The 23,004-nt window shown below is 41.9% G+C and overlaps 1 protein-coding gene across 1 annotated transcript in view; it reads right to left on the minus strand.

The window, feature by feature from the left end:
* alk (ALK receptor tyrosine kinase) overlaps positions 1-23,004 on the minus strand; it is a 516,591-nt gene that overhangs the window by 46,544 nt on the left and 447,043 nt on the right. Inside the window, 3 exon segments of the mRNA XM_034205980.1 lie at positions 3,287-3,434; positions 5,275-5,440; positions 17,064-17,171. Coding sequence (XP_034061871.1) covers positions 3,287-3,434; positions 5,275-5,440; positions 17,064-17,171 — 422 coding nt within the window.

Raw genomic sequence — 23,004 nt, forward strand, 5'->3', positions numbered from 1 at the left:
CTATGTAACACTTGCACTTCTATTGCGGGCCATTTAAAAAATAAAGCACTTTTTGAACACTAAATTCAGTAAATATGTCACATTAGAAGCAAAAAATACAAACATGAACCTGAAAATGAGCAGAATGTCCTTTTTAAACTCAAAGGCTCCAAAGGACAACTTCAACAAATGCATGGTTTGAAAGAATCCACAATGATTATACCGTCAGTGTATTTTAAATTGATTAGGCAAGGCAAGGCAAGTTTATTACTCATGTTAACTAATAAAGCCGGATATTTAGTTTGATGTCTTCCAAGAAATCAAGTCCCTTTATAAAAATGGAACATGACATTTATTTGGCAAGTGATGCAGGGACTTTGCATTGCTGAGATTTTGTGAATTGAGTGTCTGCCTTGTGTGTGCATTGCAATTATGCTGAGCTGCCTGGAGCCAGTCCTATGAGAGTGAGGGGACATGAGTTTCCTCTCCCCTCATCTGTCTGAACCGAAACTCTGAGAGGATGGGAGGGAGGTGGGGGCGGGACTTTAGCGACTTTAATTGACAGTGGAGGAGGTAAAGAGTGCATTGAGGCATTCTGAGGGGAGCCTTTTTCAAGTCATTCCCCCTCTCTGTCATTGCAGCTTCTAACTCTAAGGTTGTGTCTAAGAGAGGAAAAAACGACACAAGGATGTGTGAACGGAAGAAGGAGAAAGACATGCACAGAGAGGACATAGGGGTATCATTTCCCTCACCCGAGGAAAGGCTAGGTGTGAGAAACTCTGTACTACAGCACACATAACCTTCGGAGCGACCCTTTGGAGAGAGCTGCTGAAGAAGAGGGGCAAATAAGAAAAGGAACATTAAACGACTTCAGGCTCACTCTGGAACAGGCCAGTCTCTCTCTGCTGTCTGCACTGAGCACTTCAAGGCACCCTGGTTAAAAACTAATAACTTGGTGATAGTGGTGAAGACCCCTCCCTGCAGGTACTGTTTACACGTTCTGCCGGCTGAAAGTAAAGTTAGGAAAGACATTGGGCACTTCAGCTGACTTATATGGTGGGCGGTGGAGTGTCCGCACGGGAAGTATGTGGGGGCCTTATTTACCTAAAATGTACGTTTTTATTGCTTATTTTAACAATGTGATTGCATGATTCCTTCTGATATTATTTCAGATGCCCTCTAAGCTAGCTAGCTAGCTAGCTAACATAGCTAACCTTGTCATTTCAAATATATTGACAACATCCTTACTCTTAACAGACGTGTTTGCACCTGTTGGCCACCGTACAAAGTTACCTTTGCACCCTGCTTTCTATACAACAAACAATGTCAAACAATGTATGTTTCCTTCTCTTAAAAGCAGCAATAATAAATGCTACACTTTGTCAACTAACCTCCCTTTCTCTTTATTTTCAGTGGCGGTACAGGGTTTCGTTTTCAAACGTTTAAATAGCAGACGATGGATGGTTTCATTGGCGACTAGAGGGATTGTGAGGGTTTTATTCTCAGTGTGTGGAACTGGGAGGGGAAGCATGCTGCGCTGCTGCCAGGGAAGAATCTCCAGAGCATAATGGATGACAGCCACCCCTGGCAAGTCAACACAAGGAAGCTTAAGAGAGACAGTGGGGAGATCCGTGCAGGCTTCCATCGCAGGTTTCAATTGTGGTTGGTGGCAAAAAGGTTCACGATTCAGAGCACGGGTGGCCAGGGTGAGGTCGGGGAACATGAGGAGAATTACTTGATGCTACCTTGAATTTCAGAATGTCAAAGTTTTATTAATTTCCAACATATTTCTTTGGTCTACTGCAGCTTGTGTCTGCTATGTCAATCACTTAATGTTTTCTCCTGAAATAAATCAGAAACCAAAAGGAGGAAACTTAATTTTTAGTTTTTATGATGCGTCACCTAGTTTAGCATTCATTTGACGGAGTACTGATTGGTATTCGTCTCGTAGAGGGAGAACTTATTTCAACACAGCCAATCAAGGTCGGCGTTCTATCACACGCAGATCAGAGGGACACAAAGATTCTACCACCAGCCTAATACACAACACCAGAGCTACGTACTCTGCACAACAACCACATTAGCTTTTCTGCTAAAACCTCATTCTTATGTAACTTACAACCCTCACATACAGTACGTTTCCTGCACATTAGCTTGTCTAAAAGCCCCAAAACAAACATTCACCAGGGATACGGCACTGCAGACTAGTACGCTAATGAGCTGCTCAGCTGCAGCACAATTAACAGCATGTAAAAGTCAGTGTCCAGTTCGCTGGTATGGACCCTACTCTTTGTTAACAAAACAATGCCTGTTTCTGGCAGCACTACTCACACCTCTCCAGCTGGCTGACAGGAAAAGAGCATTTCCCCAAAGACCATATTTTTCCTTTTAATAATCCAAAACTATAAATAACACATTTTAAATCGATTTTACTTTCCAAAAACACAAAGGGATGATTAAATGTAATTATAGATGGTCCGAAAGTTAAACAATGTCAAAGAATGTCTCTAAGTGGCGATGCCTAAAAAGGGAAGCTGATGCAAAGTACTTTAAATTTGAATTATTTTCTAAATGGCAAGCAGGGCACAACAACAGGTTGCAACTAGATATGAAAGAGATACTACTTCACACTTAATTCAGGCTATTACTTCTTTAAAACGTGTACTAATGAGTTTTTGCTCTTAATCAATAGTCTGAAGTCATCTTAAAATCAGCCTGATGTTCCTAATGAGAGTAAAACAGACAAGTAAGTAGGGAATGCTTCAGGGCTACCTTATTTTCCTGCGTTTGAATGCTTTTACAATGTTTTCAGTTTGTTAACGTTTAATGTAACAATGCCTACAAATGTACTGTGTACTGTTCAGTTGTTCTTATTTTTCCTCCCATTGAAATTATTTTTCCCAAAAGAAAGGACAGCGCGAAGGCTGTAACTCGAGGCTTCACGACTGTAATCCACATTTTATAGCCGTTATCACAGCGGCTACAGTATGTCCACTGCTGTATGCTTCCACTGCTATCAAGTCATACAGTGTGGACGCAGTGATATCATTCAGCTTGAACAACTTTAATCCTTCTAAATTTCCTGGAAAAAGATAATGATAATAGCCATCTATCATTGTATAAAATAGAATTAGTTTGCCTCCTAATTTACGATTTATAATCAGTGTATCGCTTATAGCCATTTAAAATTACCCCCATATATTGAATCTGTATTTTAATTCCCCCATAATGTTTATCTTGACATACTCTAAATTGCAGCTCTCATTTGCTACCATAGATCATATTTACTGCGTGATGGTAGACTCACATTGGGGCATGCGTCCTCTCCTTTCTGTCCCACCAGGATGTGAAGCAGCTCGCCCCTCCGCAGCAGGAAGTCTCCTGTGATGTAGACACCATGTGACCTGCTCATGGCCAACACGCTGCGACCGCCAGCCGCACCGTAGGCTGTAATCCTGTGTTGGAAACAGAAGACACACAGAACCACAAACACACACATAACACTGGTCATTAGCATGATCCTGATCCTGATGATACAGTGAATAAAAGGATGGTTGATTACTTTCATTTGGTTTTGTCTATTGTTTTGGATTCATAGGATTTTAAGGTGAAGTATTTATTGTATTTTCCAAGCTGGGCACTAGCTGTTTATCAGAAATAACCTGAGGCTGGAAAACACTTCTTATGTATTCCACCTGCGAGTGTATTAAATAACAACCAAAATTCATTTGGAAACCCTAAAAAATACTTTTACCTGGGGTGTTTTTGACCTCGCTTGGGCAACACATACAAAAGATAGCACAGACTACAGATTGCATGGGCACACAAACACACATACAAGCACACACGCAGCAGAAGACACTCATTTCAAATTCTCCAGTTTTCTTGCCAGGGAGAACAAAACACAACTTGATTGGTAGCGGTTGTATATTTCTCTTCCCGATGGTGGTGCTTGTTGGGGGGAGAGAACGCTGCCCGGTGCTCAGTCGCTACCTCAGCTGTTTGCCTAATGACTTTTGGGAGATGCAGAGCGCATATTCATCTCTGTGACCGTCTGTCGGCTCCATTTACGGGCCGCATCAAGAACACAGTTCTGGAGTTTATGCGGAGACAGAAGGTGTTTTTCTAAAACTCTGGGACATTTGTTAAGACAGAGCTGTCCACGCTGCTGTTAGTTGGGTATTTTAAGGCTTTTGGCAGAGCTTAGCAGTGTGTGGTTGTGCTGCCTGTTGATGTGGGAGGCTAGAAGTTTTGATGCGCTTTTTTTGTGTTTGAGGCATCCAAGTCAAATTCAAGTTAAACGCGCATGAATGCCCACAGGACACATATTGATCCCTGCACAAGGTAGTGGATACCGCAGCATTAATCCTAGAGCAGTAGAATGCATGAGGTCAAGGTGCTAACTGATTGTTGTAGTATTCCAAAGCCTCAAACACCATAACCATAGCATTGGAGGCGGGTGGTTTTGGGGGATTTTTTGGGAGTCAGATGTGGAGTGAATCATACTATTTAGCTCCCATTACTCCAGCCTCTGCTCCCTCCTCCAAGAATCTGATAGTGAGATTTCTCTGTATGCCTGTGGAAGATTGATGTGCTGCTGATGCACAGAGGAGAGGAGGTGGGCGTGAGGAAGAGTCTGTATTGTGGAGAAAAATGGAGTTGGAATGCGCAGTGCTGATGATAAAAAAAGAGAGGTTAAGTGTGTATTCTATAGGGTTTGTATGTTGAGTGCTCATGAAGCCGAGTGTACGTACGTAAAGATTGACTGGCAATGCATTGAGAACCAAAAGAGGGTAGTTAGCATGAGCGGTTTTGTATGAGTTACTCTTCCATAGTCAGTGTTTTACCTACAGTAGATGGCACATTGTATGTGATAAGGTCGGGGACATCTCTAAGCGGTTGACCAATCAAAAAAGAGCTGGCCAGCTAACCAATCAGAGCAGACTAGGCTCTGGTTTCAGACAGAGGGGGAAAAGAGGTGCTGCAGCACAGGCAGTAGAGAACATTTGCTTAACCATAAATCCAACAGCCTCATTTATGAAGACAGCCATTTTACCTCCCAACACATGGTAGTTGCTGGTCTACCCCTGCATCACTCAGTTAGTTAGTTTGGTTTGTTAGGATTTAGAAAAGTCACAAAATAACACAAGAAAAATAACCGCCAACAATCTACTGTGGGAATACACTGACTAGGATAAGTACATCATACAAAGCCACTTCAAAACAGTACACAGTAATACATGAACATTTGTTGTACAGATTGTGGTAAGCTTTATACTCAGGCAGCAGCCCTACCTGTAGGTGCCAGTTTCCTGAACAAGCCACATTTGGATGCCTTTGAAGGGCCCACGGGTGCCGACTGTCACGTTGCTGTACCTATAGGAGTTGAGGCACTGAGAGGGAGTTGGGCCTTCAGGGCCCACACCGCCACAGGTATGAAAAATCCATTTCTTGTCTGGATCTGAAAAGAAACAGGAAAGAAAAAAGTATTCAGTCACACATGAACTTAATCAGACTTAAAGATGACAGAGGCTGAAAGTCAGTGCACATCAAAGGTTCATGACAGTTCTATTTGTACCATTTCAAAATGCCTCTGCCATTCAATAATGATCAAATACACATATGGAGAAAATGATGATATATTGGGAAGGCAAGCTCCGAGGTGAAAGCTACTCATTTGAGCTTATCAGATTCACAACGACAGCGGGGGACGCAGTGACAGGATCACAGGTAACAAACATTTCTCCTCATTTCCCGTGTAATCCTATGTGTCGCAGCTAATTAGAGTTCCTTTCACCGTAATTAGCACGAGATTAGTCTTGTCAGATGGTCGTGGAAGGACTCGCCGCTGCAGCACCTGATTTAAGGCTTGTGAACACAGCAGCGGGGAAGACATATGGCAGAACAGCACCTCTCTTTCTTTCTCTCCCTCTCCTTCTCCATCTGCCTGAGACTACTTATTAATTTAAGAGCAGGGCTGCAGATCTGACACCAGCGCAAAGTCATTGATGCCCAATGTGAAGTAACACCATTTGTTATAAAGGTACTTACAGATTTTATTTTGATTGATATTTGTATTGATTTTTCAATGACAATAGCAACAATACAATACATATAATGAACACTTGAATTGACTTTCCCTCCACGCACACACATCCCGAATAGGCCAATGCCTTGACCTCTGGCTCCTAAAACATAACATGTTATGTTATTAAACATGGATGTAAAGAAATAAAGAGAAAGTCTAAACTAATTGTGGGGGTTGTGCTGTTTCCAGTTTCGAAGAATCAGATGCTTAAGTGTAGTTTTAAAAAGGATATGCGCATTCAAACAGAGGACTTCTTCATTCTCTATCAACAAATGTAAGGTCAGGGTTATCAGTCAAATCTCCTTTTTGCGGTAGTAAACTGATTAAATGGTGTAAAGATGCACAGGAAGTAGACATGATGGCATGAGACCATTCTCAGGAGTGCTACTTCAACGTATGATGCTCACACAACAACACCTTCTGCTGTTCCTGTCGCCTGCCTCAGAGATCAGATATCAAGCCCACTTGCTCTGACTGAGAAACAATTACAGCAGGAAGCTGGCATGTTTGCCATGAGTGTGGGGATGTGTGTGCAACTCCATTCTCCCATCAATTGTATACTGATGATGGTTTTTGGTCTGGATTCATTTTAAAGCATTCATCCCAAGTGCATGTTTCTATGGCTGCCAGTCCGAATGAGGGTTTGCATGGCTGCTGAAACCCTGGATGGACTGCATGTCAAGCATACTTATTTTTCAGTCTGATCTCAACGATTGGTTGGTTCCAGGGGCATCTGGTAAACGATTCGACATCAGAGCTCCATCCTTAGCCCCACAAACATCTCTTTTGAGTTTGATGAAGTGCTGCCAGCAGAGACGATTTCAATCAGGCTTCTTGGAAACGCTTGAAAACATGATTCGATCTGGAGTTCAGCCTGGTCTTAGCGAAGGCACTTACTGTAGAAAGACTACAACACAGAACACTTTTGGGATAGGTAGCTTGAGTTCTGTCTGGCTCCCTTCCAGCAGGAGTAAATTGATCCCTCAAGTCAGTATTTTTTTACCGCTCAACAAGGTAAAAAGAGTTTAGATTGCTGGCAATAAATCCCTCACTGGAGCAGAAAAGCATCCGAAGACAAATGGTGCTTTAGACCTAAATCTCACTGTTCCTAATAGGTTGCCCTGAGATTCAACTCACTGAATACAGGACATGCCTAGACAAAAGATTGAAGGTTAGATGTGAATGATGTCTCTGCTTTTTGTTTTTTTATTTGGAGACTTATTGGCTACTTGACATAAACAAGATTATTGTTATTTAAAGTGATCTTGACGTTTTGACAGACGCTGTCGAAGTTAGCCGTGTCCTCCATTTCGATTTCTCCCTCCCGTCTCCCCAGGGTGCGATTGGTTTCGCACCTCAACTCAGCTGATCGATCTGGTTGGTCCATCAATATGAGTGAGTTCTAATGCGTGCACACACACCCACACACACACCCACACCCACACACACACACACACACACACACACACACACACACACACACACACACACACACACACACACACACACACACACACACACACACACACACACACACACACACACACACACACACCACACACACACACACACACACACACACACACACGCACACACACACACACACACACACACACACACCCCTCCCCAGGGATGCTCCGTCTCTGCCTGACTATTATATGAATCACCTTTACTGTGAACTCTGCTACTGGTGGTGTGCCATCATCATAACAAACACTAGCCTCATCAAATAATGGGGCGAAGCTGCACACTGTCATCAGTGAGCAATTGAGAGAGAACGAAAGAGATGCAGTGTAAATAACAATGATTTGATTACAATACTGACAGCAATGTTCAAGCAATGCCTGTCCCTATCTCTGCCAAACATTATTAATACAAGACGAAAGTAAACATGTCACTTTTTAGGAATGACAAGGCAGTCCTTGTGCCAATCAGTAACAAATAAACAAGCATTTCATCAGACGTATGGCCTCTGAATGGGTTTTTAATTGGCACAATGAAGCAATGATACTCGGTTGCTTCTGTGAAAAGTGATCATTACTTGGTACAAGAAGGCCTGTTGTGTCAACCTGATATTTGAGCAACCATTTCAAATGTAATCAGGCCATTCAATGGCTGTCACACTGCATCCACCAGTCAAATCAACGTTATTATATTTTTCCTTAGGTTTTATGTTGCATCTAAAATAATAATAGATTTCATTTATATAGTGATTTTCTAAATACTCAGACACTTTACCTAAACATTCCGTATAAGCATACAGTACAATAAACAAACAAAGGCCTACATTAGTGAAAAAAAAGATGCAATTAAATTAATTTAGAGAAAATACAAAGAAACCCTAGGACAGAAAGCAGTCAGTTAAGATGTGGGGGGTGGGAGTTCCATACGAAAGGCAAGTCTGAAGATGTAGATTTTGAGGGCTTTTTGGCAGGAAGTTAGGGTGGTTGACGGTCTGATGTGAGTGGGGAGGGTGCAGGAGCAGAGGTAGTCTGTAGGGTGTAGGGTGTTTTCATCTCTGGACCTGAGGCTAGGACAGGGTTGTGACAGGATTGTCATGTATGGCATGTATGATGTTTCTGCAATGTTCTTAAGCTAGAATAAAGCCGTTTTGGTGATGTGGTTGGCATGCGGCATGATGGAGAGGTTGGAGTCCAAGATGCTTTGTCCACATTCTTGTGTCATGTTTTGGTTTAAAGTACATTCTTTTCCATCCATGGTCATTTTTACCTCAGTTTAGCACACAATCGTGACAAACGATAAGATACTTGCTGCATTAGAAACTTTGTCAGTAACTTCGGGGTAAAATCCTGTCCCTGGCTATTACAAACTGCTGCACAGTGTTCATTTTACCTCAGGGATCTGATATTCAAAGTGGATTTCCTGGATGGTATTTCATTTTTCACCGGTACCTAGAGCAACATCCAATGTAGCCCTGTGTGCAGGGAGCGGTTTATGATCTGAACGCCTGCTAAGAATCATCTTCCTACAGGTATGCTGGAGAAGGACCTTTGTGCTTGACAGTGAATATGCATAATGTACAATTGCTTTAATCAAAAGAAAAAATGTCAGGGCAAAATGATCCTGCTACAGGAAACAAAAAGAAAATGTAATCGAATCTCAAACCAACACTCTGACTAAAAATATTGTGCTTGTTGTTTTTGATTCTACTGTCTTTTTCTCAAAGTAAAGCACTTAAAAATAGTGCAATTAAAGCGCTTCATAATTCACTATGAACCCCCCAACACACAGAACTGCAGCTCAGTGTGGGCTGCTTCCTCTCGTAGCATGTGTCCTCCTTATCCACTGACAGTTGTCCTCCTTGGGCCGGCCATTAGAGAGATGGATCAAGGCTGGCACGCCATGAATGGATCTGAATGCTAAGCACAAAGCTTACGAGGCACCCGAGTGCCATTAATTACAAAAGCCTGTTTTGCGTGGCACTGCTCGTTATCAGTCTCATATCTGTCTGAGTGAGTAATGCTCCCCCTCTAAAATCCAAAGTAACAACAACTAGCTCACTGATTGCCACGGGCCTGTGTTTATGAACGAGTAAAGAATGAAGCAGACTCTCCACTCTGCAGCTAATTAGCGAGCATGTGACGGCCAAAAAGCATTTACATTTGTTCACATTGCGATCAAGGAGCAACATCTGCTGTCAGTTACTTTCACGAGCCAATCAGATTGTTTCAATTTCTATTGATTTTCATCTACCCAGAGAACAGTTTTTTGTTGTTGTTTTCTTTTGTTGTGTTGTGGAAGTAAAACACATTGATATGAAAATCAGATGTCTGTTCAAAGCAGCTAATACTTGTACAGCTTGCTATTATTTTGCACATAAGGTGTAAATATGACGATGCTTTGTTGCATCATGGAAGCGTTTTTTGTTAAGTACTATTGTCTTAAAATAACATGAACACACTTATCTTTGTCAATCACACACCCACTCTCAAACGGTGAATGGCCAGAGAAATGTACTCCCGGAGCTCATTTTGAGGTTAGCCAAGCGGTCTTTTCCCATCAGGCGAGGTTATCACAAAAAAAAAAGGGAAGACAGCTCATCTAGGTTGAGTTTTTCACCCCCCCCCCCCCCCCCTCTCTTCCGAAAGCAAATGATGAGTCAGCAGTGAGAGGCGGGTGCCACACACTAGGGCAGTGGTGAGAAATGAAAGCTGCCAGAATAGCGGTGAATCAATGAGAGGGAAAGGAAATAAGAAGAAAGAGGAGAATGAAGGGGAAGTCAGGAAGAAGGAGGAATGAGGAAGAAGTGGGACAACAGACTGAGAGCAAGAAGTCTTGGGGGCGGTAGTCAACTAGCAGGCAGTATTCAGCAGCTTATCAATGGTGGAAATGGGGAACAAATGAATGAAGAAAAAGTGCGAAGCCCAAATGTGGTGGCTGAGAGAAAGGAAAGAGGGAGGGGGGAGTCAGAGGAGAGTTATGGTGGGGTTACTCATCGAGCGTTTCGACAAAAGCAATTCTTGTTGGAGTGACAGGTCTGTTGAGCCAAACCCTCATCAGGCTTGCGTCCTGCCCTGCAGACGTCAAAGCTTCAGGGGGGGACGTGAAACGCCGGGCGAATGTAAACCGCCCCCGGCTGTCTTTGAAACAGCCAATGTATAACTGCCAGTTCAACTTCTTTCTGGCCCCGGAGTTAATATGTATGATAATCACAAGGGCGAGAGCGCTGTGATCGCAGAGTCCCATCTCTCCCCGAGGCCGCACGCTTCTATTGTAACCATACAGAGTATTACCTGTGTAAGCACATTGAAATAGCCTCTTTGTTGCTGCTGCTGCTAGATCCCGCTGGCAAACTCCACAAGAATGAAACACCTTTTATATAATATTGTACTGCGTATGAAATGTTTCCTCAAATGCTTCCTTCCTGCTCCACATAAGAGAACATCCTTGATAGACTGAGGAGCCTGAAGGAGTCACGTCGGTGGCTCCAGTTCAATGCACGTTATCAAATCATGTCAGCTGGCTAAACATTAATGTCCGATTATTCACTGTCCTCGTTTGTCCCTCGAGACAAACAGGCGGCTCTGTGCTCCAGACTAAAGAGTGACCCACTTCACAGACATGTCGCTGCACAAACATATTAGGACCCTAACACAGTGAGTCGACTATTGGTGGCTGACCATCACCCCCTCTCTGAGTCAGACACTGTGTGCTCGGGGTGTTTATCAGTGCTTGTTCAGCAGAAGGAATGCTCAATCTGTGGTGCAGGTTTGGTGTGTCCCCTCTCCTGTAGTGTGCTATAGGTTGTTGTGCGTGTGACTGGTCTGCAAAGGCTACAATCCCAAAGTTTCTCTCCCACACACTCCACCCCCCCGCCTGAAACACCTCCATTGGACTCCTTTGTTTACTTCCGCGACACAGTGGCATCACTACACAACATTAAAAAGCAGTTTTTGTAAAGCATGTAAACATGTCACAGTAAAGGCACACAATACTTTATGAAACCTAAAGAATGAGCATAATAGGGCCTGCTTAACAATCCACTTCGCATTGATTGAGGCTTAGGAGGTATATTGGCTGTGTATTCAAGGGAAACTTAACAAACATGTGAACACAGTGTGATGACTAACCATTTTCAAACAGTAAACAGCCTGTGCACCTTACAAACATTGATTTGCTGGGCTCTAACAGCATATGAATGTCATAACACCTAGAGAAAAGAAGATATATATGAATGCAATTACACTCCTGGAGTGTGGGAGCACTGTCCAGACCAGAGGTGCCCAACCTTTTTTGAACCGAGAGCTACTTTTAAAGTTGCCAGTCTGCCGAGATCTACCAGTCCAAATAGAGAGGTAGCCATTACTGACAGCCTACTACCAGGTAAATACACACTTCTACTTGTATAAAACTGATCTTTGTACGATTAATACTTCATAAAATACTGCAGATCCTTTATCTTACCTCTTTCTAATCTACACACATACAAGTATTTAACTGAAGTTACACAACAGTGTTGTTGATACAGAGTTGGAGTTTATTCACACGTCACATACTACAGTGGGTAATGTTTTCAAGAAACATTGAACAGTGCTGCCACATATGACACAGGAAAAAAAGAAAAGACTCTGAACCCTTTCTTTGCCATTATATAAAAATAGTGTTGCTACAAAAGTATAAATTAGGCTTACTAATAAGACAACTCAGATCTGAAGCTAAATAGGAATCTGCTGCCAAAGTGCAATAAAAAAGACACAATTAATAGAATCAAACCCTTTTTTTGTTGCATTTTAGTAGAATATAAAAAGAAAATGGAAAAGGATGCAAGCAACACTAGTTTCTTAACCTGAATTGATAATAGACTATAATCAATTTAAGTTTGCATTCTTATAATTCCAATCTTTATTCCAGACTCAAGGTCCATATCGCACAAAAAGACAAAACACACATCAATAAATAAGATAAAAAGCTAAACACAAAACAGATAAAAACAAACAGATAAATACATAAAATCAGTCCAATCACAGCGAGCCACACATGCTCACCGTCTGTAGAGGCTATTGCGCCAATGTCTCCAAATCATGGAAGAGAACCGGGTAGAACTCTTCACAGGGTTGATTAAAATCGAAATAACATAATTGTCCGAGTCTACTAGGCGACACATGAATTTGTACATTCATTTTCTTAAAAGGGCGTGACAGGTAGGTACCCCCAAGTTAACAAACAGCTGGCTGGCACTGTGCCATCTTGGTACCCTCAGCAGCAACCGTAAAGCATCATTGTATGCAACTTTTAGTTTTTGCATGTTTCTAGCCTTGTAGTTACTCCACAGGTGAGCCGTGTACCATGGTGTACAGAAAGCTTTGAAAAGTGATACCTTGACATCTACAGGGCACTTGTGAAACTTACGCATTAATATGTTTGCCTGGGCATACAGTTTGCAGCGTTGTCTATGGATGTCTTTGTCATCTGTGAGATCATCAGAAATATAATGACCAAGGTACTTGATCTCACTGCACACAAGAAGAATGTTGCTACTGAGAATAAAATGAGGAAATACAGCCTTTTTATCCTCTTTACTTCGTACAATCATGATGCTACTCTTCTTGGCGTTATACTTAATATTAAAATCAATGCCATACTGGGAACAAGTCCTCAGAAGCTGTTGTAAGCCAGCACTGCACGGGGAAAAGATGATTAAATCATCTGCGTACATAAGGTGGTTGACAACAGTGGCACCAATGACACAGCCAGTTTTACACAAGTTCAGTTTCCTCGACAGATCATCCATGTACAGATTAAACAACAAAGGAGATCAAATCCCATCTTGCTTGACCCCATTACCAACATAAAAATGTTCAGACACAGTATTGCTCCACTTCACCTGCATAGTCTGATGTGGATACCAAAAGGCTAAGATCCTTATTATGTACTTGGGTATCCCTCTCTGGCACATTTTGTCAAATAATTTGTAATGATTCAGTCTATCAAATGCCTTGGAAGCATCAATAAAACACAGAAACATGGTGGAATTATGGCTTCTATATTTTGCTATAATGTCTTTTAAAGCAAAAATACACATATCTGCCATGTTTTCTTTTAAAACCGAACTGGTTGTCAGCTGTGGTAATATACCTTTCCAGCCTATCCAACAGAATTTTCTCCAACACTTTGGAGAGAATGCTAGCTAAAGCAATGGGTCAGTAATTATCAATGCCATTAATCTTCCCAGCTTTATCCTTGATGACTGGCACAAGTAGCACAGATAACATGGAATCTGGTAAGACACCATGATTAAGGAAACCAGTAAGACACAGAGCAAGAAGAGGAGCAAGCCTAAGACTGGCATGTTTTTAAGTGTTCAGCTGAGATGAGATCCGGGCCACAAGCTTTGTTATTTTCTAGATTCATTATAGTGTTGTAGACTTCCTCTGATCTAACTGTAACATTTTCAGTGGAGTCAACCTTTTCAACCACAAATGCATCACTCTTAACACAGTTGAACAACTCATAATAGTGTTGTCGCCACAGTTCTGCGATGCTGCCTGACCCACACACTCCTTCAATGGAAGACGGTAAGGGAGTCTTACAGCTGTTTATGACTTTGACCTCTTTCCAGAAATCAGAGCAACTATTGTTGCGCAGCTTTCTGGCAAGTGAGTCAGCCCTCATTGTGTCCTCTTTTTTTTTAATGTAGCGGACAGCATACTTATATTTGGCATTAGTGGACTGTTTATGTTCAAACAAAGACCCCTGTCTCGGCCTTCCTGATTCGGCCCAGAATTTAAAAGCATCTCTAGCAGCAGAGTGTAGCTCAGACACATGTTCATTCCATCCAGGTTTTATACTATGCTCCTTTTTCTTACTGTTGTAAAAACCCTTACTTGAGGCATTTAACACACCAATAATAAGATCATATGTAGAACATAGATCACTACCATGCTGCGCATTTTTACAGTTGGTGTCACTGCACAGCATTGCTTCTCTAGGAATTACAACCAAGTCTAATGATTTGTCAGAGAGTGAGGTATAGTGATTAATATCCTTCTCACTTAACTTTGACCAATCCAGCCTCCCTGTGTATGTGTTATTGTCATCAACAGATAGCACCGGAATATTTTCAACATTTAGGGTCAATACAAAAGGAATGTGATCTGTAGTGGCCAACTCATAACAAATGTCAATGTTGTCCAGAGAAGCATGTGCATCAGCTGTGCATATACAGTGATCTAGCCATGCTTCACTAATATATGTAAAGCTTTTCTCAGGTAAAAGAGATTTACTTGACAGTATGAGATTATTATCGTTACAAAAATGCAGTAAACATTTGCCAAACAGAGATTTATCATCCGAAATGTCAGCATTCAAGTCCCCCACTACATACACACAGGTTGTGGCATTATCCTTAATGTATGCGTTAACAAATGCCATTCTATTGCGATATTCATCTTCATTTTCATATGATTCATAAGGTGTGTAAATATTTACGATAATAAATGACCTATTTTCATACTTGATCTCTATACCAATGGCCCAGTCGACGTCCAATCTTACCACTGTAACCAAAGGATCATATTTACTGTTCCAGAGAATCGCCACTCCACCAGGTATCCTGCCATGGGCAATTTTATCACAGAGATCAGTCGTTGATTCTCCAACTCCATGAAAATTAGCATGTAGTGTATTCAGCCTTTCCAAATCTTGCTTAGGTAACCATGTCTCTTGTAAGCACAGAATATCACATTCCTCCAACAGTTTATCAACAACCAGCCGCCTCGCTTTATCACCAGCACTGTGCCCCACACGTAGGCCACGTGTGTTATATGACACCACCCGCATCCTATTGTTTATGTACTATCGTCATTTACATCAGCAGATGCAGAATTCCCGTGTTGTACAGTAGCGACCACATTGTTTGTAGTAGTGCTATCCCCCACAAGCACCCCACTAGCAGGCCGTCTTGGCTCATAATAGCGTCGGACATAGGTGCCAGCTGGCCACAGCTCTGGGTCATACATTTCTGCCACTTCCTTGCATTCGGCAGTGATCTTATACCATTTTGTACAATAATTATAATGAATAAGTTCAAACAAACTAAAACTTACAGCTGATTAATAACGGTATCTAACTTGAGTTTTTAAATATCAAAAACCTGTTGAAATGCTTCTGTTATTTTTACTGTCCCCCAAAAGCGCGTCGGCAGCCTCCAGGAATGCTTCTTTCACAACTTCGCCGTCTTTGAAAGACTTCATGTGTTTCGCAAGAACGTGACTGACACGATAAGATGCTCTGGTAGCAGCCTTGCTCTTGTTGTTGGGCCTGGTGGAAATGGACTGCTGTGCATTTAGCTGTCCTTTCAGGCCCCTCCCCTTTTGGAGCATAGGGCAGAATTAGGATGGAATTCCGTCTCGTAGCGTTTGTGCACTGTTTTGAAATGCCGCTCCTAAATGACCCTTCTTCGATAAAGCCACGCTCGCATTGCAGATGAGACAGATGGACTTTGAATTGGAATAAATACAAAAATAATCATCCTCCACTCGGAGTGAAAATTATATATTTTGGGCTTTTTTTGCTTCTGCCGTAATTGCGGTCTTGTGTGTGTGCGGACTGTCACTCCTGTTGACATGGACAACGTCAGCTAACTAGTGCCCACTGCCCAGCAGCCACGCCCCGACACATGGGGTCACGCCGGCCAATCACAAAGCGTTGATGCGTAAAGTGCATTATTCTGGCACAGGAAGATTATGTTATATGACATTAACGATAAAACAGAATATTGTTGTTCTATTTTTAGACACATCTAAACCGGTCGATCGCGTTGGGCACCCCTGGTCCAGACCAATCATCTATTTGGACTGGAAAACATGTCTTTGAAGTCATTGAAACTGAGTTAAAGTTGATATTTATTCAACGATTGCATAACTGCTGTGAATGGCTGTCACATAATGCTTATAGGAAAAGGATGGCAAACATATAGTGACTAAAGTGGTAGTGGCTGATATCTGAAAGTCCAGTCCTAAAGTCTGGGGAACCTCTTGCACTTCAAAGCTACAACCGAAGAAAAATGTCTTGGAGCAAGTTTGATTTGAAAGTATCTCCAACTCATGACTGAAAATATAGAAATGGAATCTGTGCTTGTGTCTACCCTTTTGAAGCAGGGAAGTGGGAGTGTGCAAGGTGGAAAATGTCAAGTCTGTGTAAGTGGCTGCATTGACATTCTCAGGAGACAAAATGGAGGATTTTATACTTCAAAACTGCCCGTCCTGCTCCATTTAATGCCAAGGAGATCTCTGCAGCTTTCATTCAGATATGGTGCAGACCAGTAGGGGGCACACTTACTTTGCAGCCTGTGTGTGGGGTGCCATGATCGTCACATGTAAAGTAATTATGAATCATTAATGCAAGCAAGCACACGTGTGTGATTGAAAGAGAATGTAGAAAAGACAAAAGGAGAAAAATATGCGTGTGGAGAATATTCTCCATAAATCCATCCGAGCATTACTCACTCACTCAGTTGAACCGTGGTCACACTTACAATCTGTGGTGGGGAAGCTCAAAGGGCTTCGAATGGACGGGGGGGTAGTCTTGTTGGTCCGTAGGAAAGGCAGCATGGTGGAGCTGGTTGGTGGGAACTCACCATTGGCTGGAAGAGAAATACAATTAATTTATTGATTGGTTGTGCTTTATTCCCTTCATGTGCAGCAAACACTACAGGACACAGTATAAGCACAGTGGCTGTAGACCTCTCAGTGGCACAGAACATGTGGAACAACCAACAGGGGTCACGCTTTCATTTGCACCACCGATGGCTATACAGAGGGAGTGGAATACATAACATGCGACTCCATCTCTACCTGTCTCCATCCCACCATAGGGTAGATGGTTCAGGCAGGGTGTTTTGCAGAGAATCTTTAGGCCTCCAACCTCATAGCCTTCCCAGGACAGAATGTATAAGCTTTCTGGTAGCTCCCCTCCTCAAACTATTCTAAAAGAGTTGTCTGCCAGGCAAACCAGCTTTTTTTTTTAAGTAGGGGACAATCACTTAGCCACTATAATGACTGTTGTGGGGTGGGGAAAAAGACATATCCTTATTTTAAGGTCGAGAAGCAGGAGTTCCCATGGTTGCCCGGGAAAATTGCTGAACAGATGCATTATTTTCTTTGATTGGGTCCATGCACTGCAATCAGTGGTTTAAAAGATTGCACTGAATGCTGTTAAAAGATCTACGGCCACATCTGATCAGGGACTGTAGAGCTACAGGGACAATCAATGCAACCCTGTCAGCTGAACATAACAAAATACTTGTTCCAGTACTTGAGAAAGGACTAAAATGACAAAATCAATGTCCAACAAGAGAATTACAACCACCTACAAGACAGAATACAGAACCTTCAATCCAAATTGTTATTGGCTAACAAAGATACGACAGTGCATACTGTACCCTTTTAACTTGTGTGCATACAATGTGACAACCTGGTCTACTATTAAAAAGGCCCTTTTATGCTTTTTAAAGGTTTTCCCTTTCCTGTAATGTGCTATATAGGTTTCTGTGCATGTAAATGGTCCTCAAGGGCTACAATCCCAAAGTTCCTCCCACACCCTGAAACGCCTCCATTGTTTACTTATGTAACATAGTGACATTACTATACAAAACTCTAGGGCTAGCTCTCCATCACATTGTACGATAGGCTAAGGGGCGGAACATCTCTAAGCGGTTGACCAATCACAACAGAGCCTGCCAGCTAACCAATCAGAGCAGACTGGGCTTTGGTTTCAGACAGAGGGTGAAAAGAGGTGCTGCAGCACAGGCAGTATGAGAAAAATAAAGAGCTTTTGGAACATTAAAGCATGGAGACATGTCACAGTAGAGGCACTACATACGGTAAATCATGTGACTTAATTTACATAGGTAGCTTAAGTTATGTAACAAATACTTATTTTTTAGTGTAGTTTAAATTTAAAACATCACCCATTTGTGTTTTAACTATCACTTTAATCTGAGAGAATACCTTTCCCTTAAACGCGATTGAGAATTCTAATTTGTTGTAAATCATTTTTATAAGACTGCTTGAATGCGAAATGTATTTTTTTCCCTCCATGGTAAAGGTTTCACCTTGTTATTTTAGGAAGCCGGATATGTTCAGTTCAGCTGCTATAAATGTGCCTGAGACTTCACACGACCTTTCTTTGTTTCCAAAGCGAGCCAATGTTCTTTGAAGAGTTTGTCCAGCATGTTGTTTCTTTGATGTTATATTCTGCAGCGAAAGCCCTCTGTGGCTCCGTTGCTACATGACCCTTGTTAGTTGCTATGAAAGCAGAAGATGTGAGATCATTCTGAAAGTCAGATAAGGTTTAGTGCGGTATATGGATCTGATAAGGCTGCCAGCTCGCAATGCTCTGACATCAGGAAAGGGCAGTGGTTCAGAACTTGACCAACTGCTATTCTGCTAGTCCTATGATTTATAACTTTAAGAACAAAGCTGAATATAGTGTACACCACCCAAAGAGGCTTTGCAGCATAGTCAACTGTAAAACAATAGGAATCACTGCTGTTTCAGCCCTACCGCCACAATGCTGTAGTCTATCAACACTAATGACGGCCTTTCCTAGTCATTTCATTGAACACTTTCAGAGTGCTCAGTGTAGATACTTTGGGCAGGCAAACAATGCATTGAGAGTACTTGTGTGACCCACATATTTAGCTCTGTTTCTGTTATTCAATTATAATAGAATGTTCAGAGGCAGATTACATGGTTTCGGGGCCTATTTACATTTTAAACGGTATGGGGAAATAAAAGTGTTCTAGTTGTACACAAGCTCGTCCTATAGAGCAGCAGGAAAGCATAGTTTGTTTACACTGTGGCAGCGTGATATTCTCCATAGGCCTGTCCTGGAAGGCAACAGCCGCAAAGGATAATTGAAGGTTTTATAATTTATTTTGCTCTAAGCCACACACAGTCCTCTAATAAAAAGCTGCAGCTCCAGATAACACCAACAAACCCATTGATGAACAGGTGGTGTTTCCAAACCTTGGAAAAGACTAACATGAGATGAATATGAAGCAAAAATCCAACGTGTCCTAATTGGGATGAGACAATGAGTTGTCCACATAGTGTCATGTGCCTCCTTGGTCAAAACAAATGATGCCTCCTATCCACGCCGTCATTCTGGTTTGTCAGGGGACGGACGCAACACTTTTCATCTTTATCTCTGTAATCATTTCACCACAAAAACACTCCCTCCTCTCCTCCCCTGCTCCCCTGTCCCTTTAGGCTGAAGGCTCAGCGTTTATGACAATATGGCTGGGGGCTCCCTCAACAGCTGAAAGGTTCGGAAAGCAACTGGCGGTACCACTTGGTCCGACAAAACCGGCTTTGAATTAGAGAAAACACACATTTTTGTTTTTGTATGTGCTTGATTTAAAAGTAAAGGTGGCCAGTTTTTACTAAACTTCTTCAGCTGTTGGTTTCTCTCATAGACTTTATATAGGAAGTAGTCACCATCAAATCAACCATTTGTTTTTGACAATGGTATAATAACACACTTTGAGGGTTTGAGTGTGGTTGCAACCTGTCATAAGATTACCCTATCCTAAAACAAATGCTGCTCTACTGTTTATTTTACTCATCATCATTCCAAAAACAACACCTTGTTGTATTGAAAAGTACTCAAAACCAGTAATTGAGATCATACACTTATTTTTAGGGATGCTCCGATCGAGATCGGCCGATACTCACTCTCTACCGATCGATCGGTGCTCTCTAAACATGCTGATCGCGAGAGCCGATCCATGACGTAAAATACATGACACTTTTCTCTGTGTGCGGCAGCAAAACAAGCTCGTCAAAATGGCTTCACCGGTCTGGCATTATTTTAAGGTGTCCGAAAAGACAGTAAAATAGCGGTATGCAACGTGTGTGTGAAGCAGAAATCCTGCAGCTCCGCCCGCTGTGACGGACCGGTAAGCGGAGCGAAACACACAAGAGTTAGACCTAACACACTTAGCTATTTTATCTACCTCTGGAACAAGCTAAACTAGTTATTATAAATATATTTATTCTTCACTGTCGGGTCACTCATTACTGGATCAGTGAGCTGCATGAAATACTGACAGGCTGTCAGGAGGGGGGAGAGGGGGGGGGGGGGGGGGGGGGGGAGAGAGGAAAAGAGAGCGCTTCCGCTCATTTCTCCCGTGTTATTATCCAAAGTGAATGTACACTTGAATAATGTACATCATTTGAATGTAATAATTAAGTTGATTGTTGTTTGTGGAAGCTCCAGTGAATGAGCCCCATTAACTGAGTTTTAAACATCACTTTAAATGGAAGATTTAAAGTGATGTTTAAATCTTCCATTTAGGCCCACTCGATCGGATCGGCGATCGGTATCGGCCGATACTAGGCTTGTTTGAGACGCGTAACGCGTTCCATGGGTTGCGGCCAAGCCCCCAGGAAGTGCGCCGGACTCAGATGAAAATATTCGTGGTGGCCAAACGGCGGTACTGCACAGGTTGCCAGGCCCGGAAACACTTTTCCCCATTGACTTACATGGGGAAAGAGTGGTCTGTAACTCGTTGGATAATTTTTTTTTTAACTAAATAAACTACCCAGTATGAACACTTGTATAGCCCTTATTAAAAACATTTGTTCCTCAAGTTGTAAAAATGTGCTAATAACGTTATTCTGAGAGTTATTTCCCTCTGCATTATGAACAAGCATCTAACCCACGGGACCGCGCCGCCCGGCACCTTCATGTTACGTGTTCAGCACTACATACGTTTATCTTTACCCATGGATGCACAATAACAACGGACCCATATCGCTGCCAGTCCACGGAGCTGTAATAATGGATATATTGCACATGTTTGCTGTAATTCATCATTTGTAAAATAGTATACTACATGGGCTGTATGATTAAATCTTGTAGCCTACCGTAAATGTTGTATTAAATAAAGTTAATATTACGTTAGATTAACGTCCCTGTAGCTCCTTATTGCACTAAGAAGCTTATTGCACTGTGTGTGTATATATATACAGTGCAATAATTATGTCATGCTAAATGAAGCTCTGTTGCTTGGATATCACTAGATCTTGTTACAACGTAATATAAGTAGCCTACATAACGATTGATGTGTACATTAGCATCATTACTAGCTAGCCGCTAGCTGCTAACTGCCGCTAACAACAATTCATTACCATGCTGTTACGTGTACGCAAATTGACGTGCTTGATATGAACGAACATTTTGGTTAAAGTTGCGCATGCGCTATGGGCGCACATACGGGTACTTCTCAGGCATGCTGGGTAATCTGTGACGTTTCACTCTCTCAAAAGTTGGGCCATTTTATCATCATGCGCTAATGAGCAACTCTCATAGGAATGAATGAGGCCCCGCCTCCCACGCTGTATCCAGTTCTTATTATACATCCATGGTTGCGGCCTTTATATATACAGTCTATGGTTGCGGCTCGCCTCGAAAGTAGACGAGAATAGTCGATCGCAGCCGGGGGAGGTCTCAAAAAGCTCGCCTGAAGTCGGGCTTCTTCTTCTTCTTCTTCTTCTTCTTCTTCTTCTTCTTCTTCTTCTTCTTCTTCTTCTTCTTCTTCTTCTTCTTCTTCTTCTTCTTCTTCTTCTTCTTCTTCTTCTTCTTCTTCTTCTTCTTCTTCTTCTTCTTCTTCTTCTCTCGGTTTTTTGGCGGCTTGACTCGGTTTGCATTTATAAAGAATGCACACATGTGTTTAATCGTTAATGTCAGATATGTACTAAGTAAATACATTTGTTCCTGCTCAAGATAAGATTCAACTTTATTGTTATTGCACATATTACAGGTACTGAGACAACGAAATGCAGTTTAGCTTCTAACCAGGTGCAACAAGCAGTAAAGTGAAAAGTAATGTACACAATCTACAGAATAAAATATAGAATGAATGATGAATAAACAATGAGGGGTATGATACAGTGCTTCTCAAAGTGTGGTCCGTGAGCGCCCCCTAGTGGTCCGTGAGTATATTGGTAACATTTCACATTTGAAATAAATAAATTCATTTCAGTTTTCCGCACTCTCACTGGAATATCTCCGCAATGGAGCAAGGTTAAGTTTCACTTTCAATTGCATGATATAGCTTAGCGCAACACCTTCATCACACATGCTGCCACTTGTTTGTACCATTTTCAGGTGATTTCTAATCTGTTCTAGAAAAACGATGTGTTTTTTGATATTTGTGGAGTTAGGTGGTCTGCGAGTGTTTTTTTTATTGGTTAAGTGGTCCTTGGAATGAAAAAGTTTGAGAAACACTGCACTAGATATACACAGCAGCCTGTGAGCAGTATGAACAGTGTGTATGAATATGCTAAGATATATAAAGTATGAAAACGGTAAGCAGTGCAAGTATAGTATAAAATATATAGATATTAATTTCATGATGATAAACATTGTGGAACAATGAGCGCTCAGCTCGAGATACCAGTGAGTCGTTT

The sequence above is a fragment of the Gymnodraco acuticeps genome, unplaced genomic scaffold, assembly GCF_902827175.1.
Source record: "Gymnodraco acuticeps unplaced genomic scaffold, fGymAcu1.1, whole genome shotgun sequence".
Taxonomy (NCBI): domain Eukaryota; kingdom Metazoa; phylum Chordata; class Actinopteri; order Perciformes; family Bathydraconidae; genus Gymnodraco; species Gymnodraco acuticeps.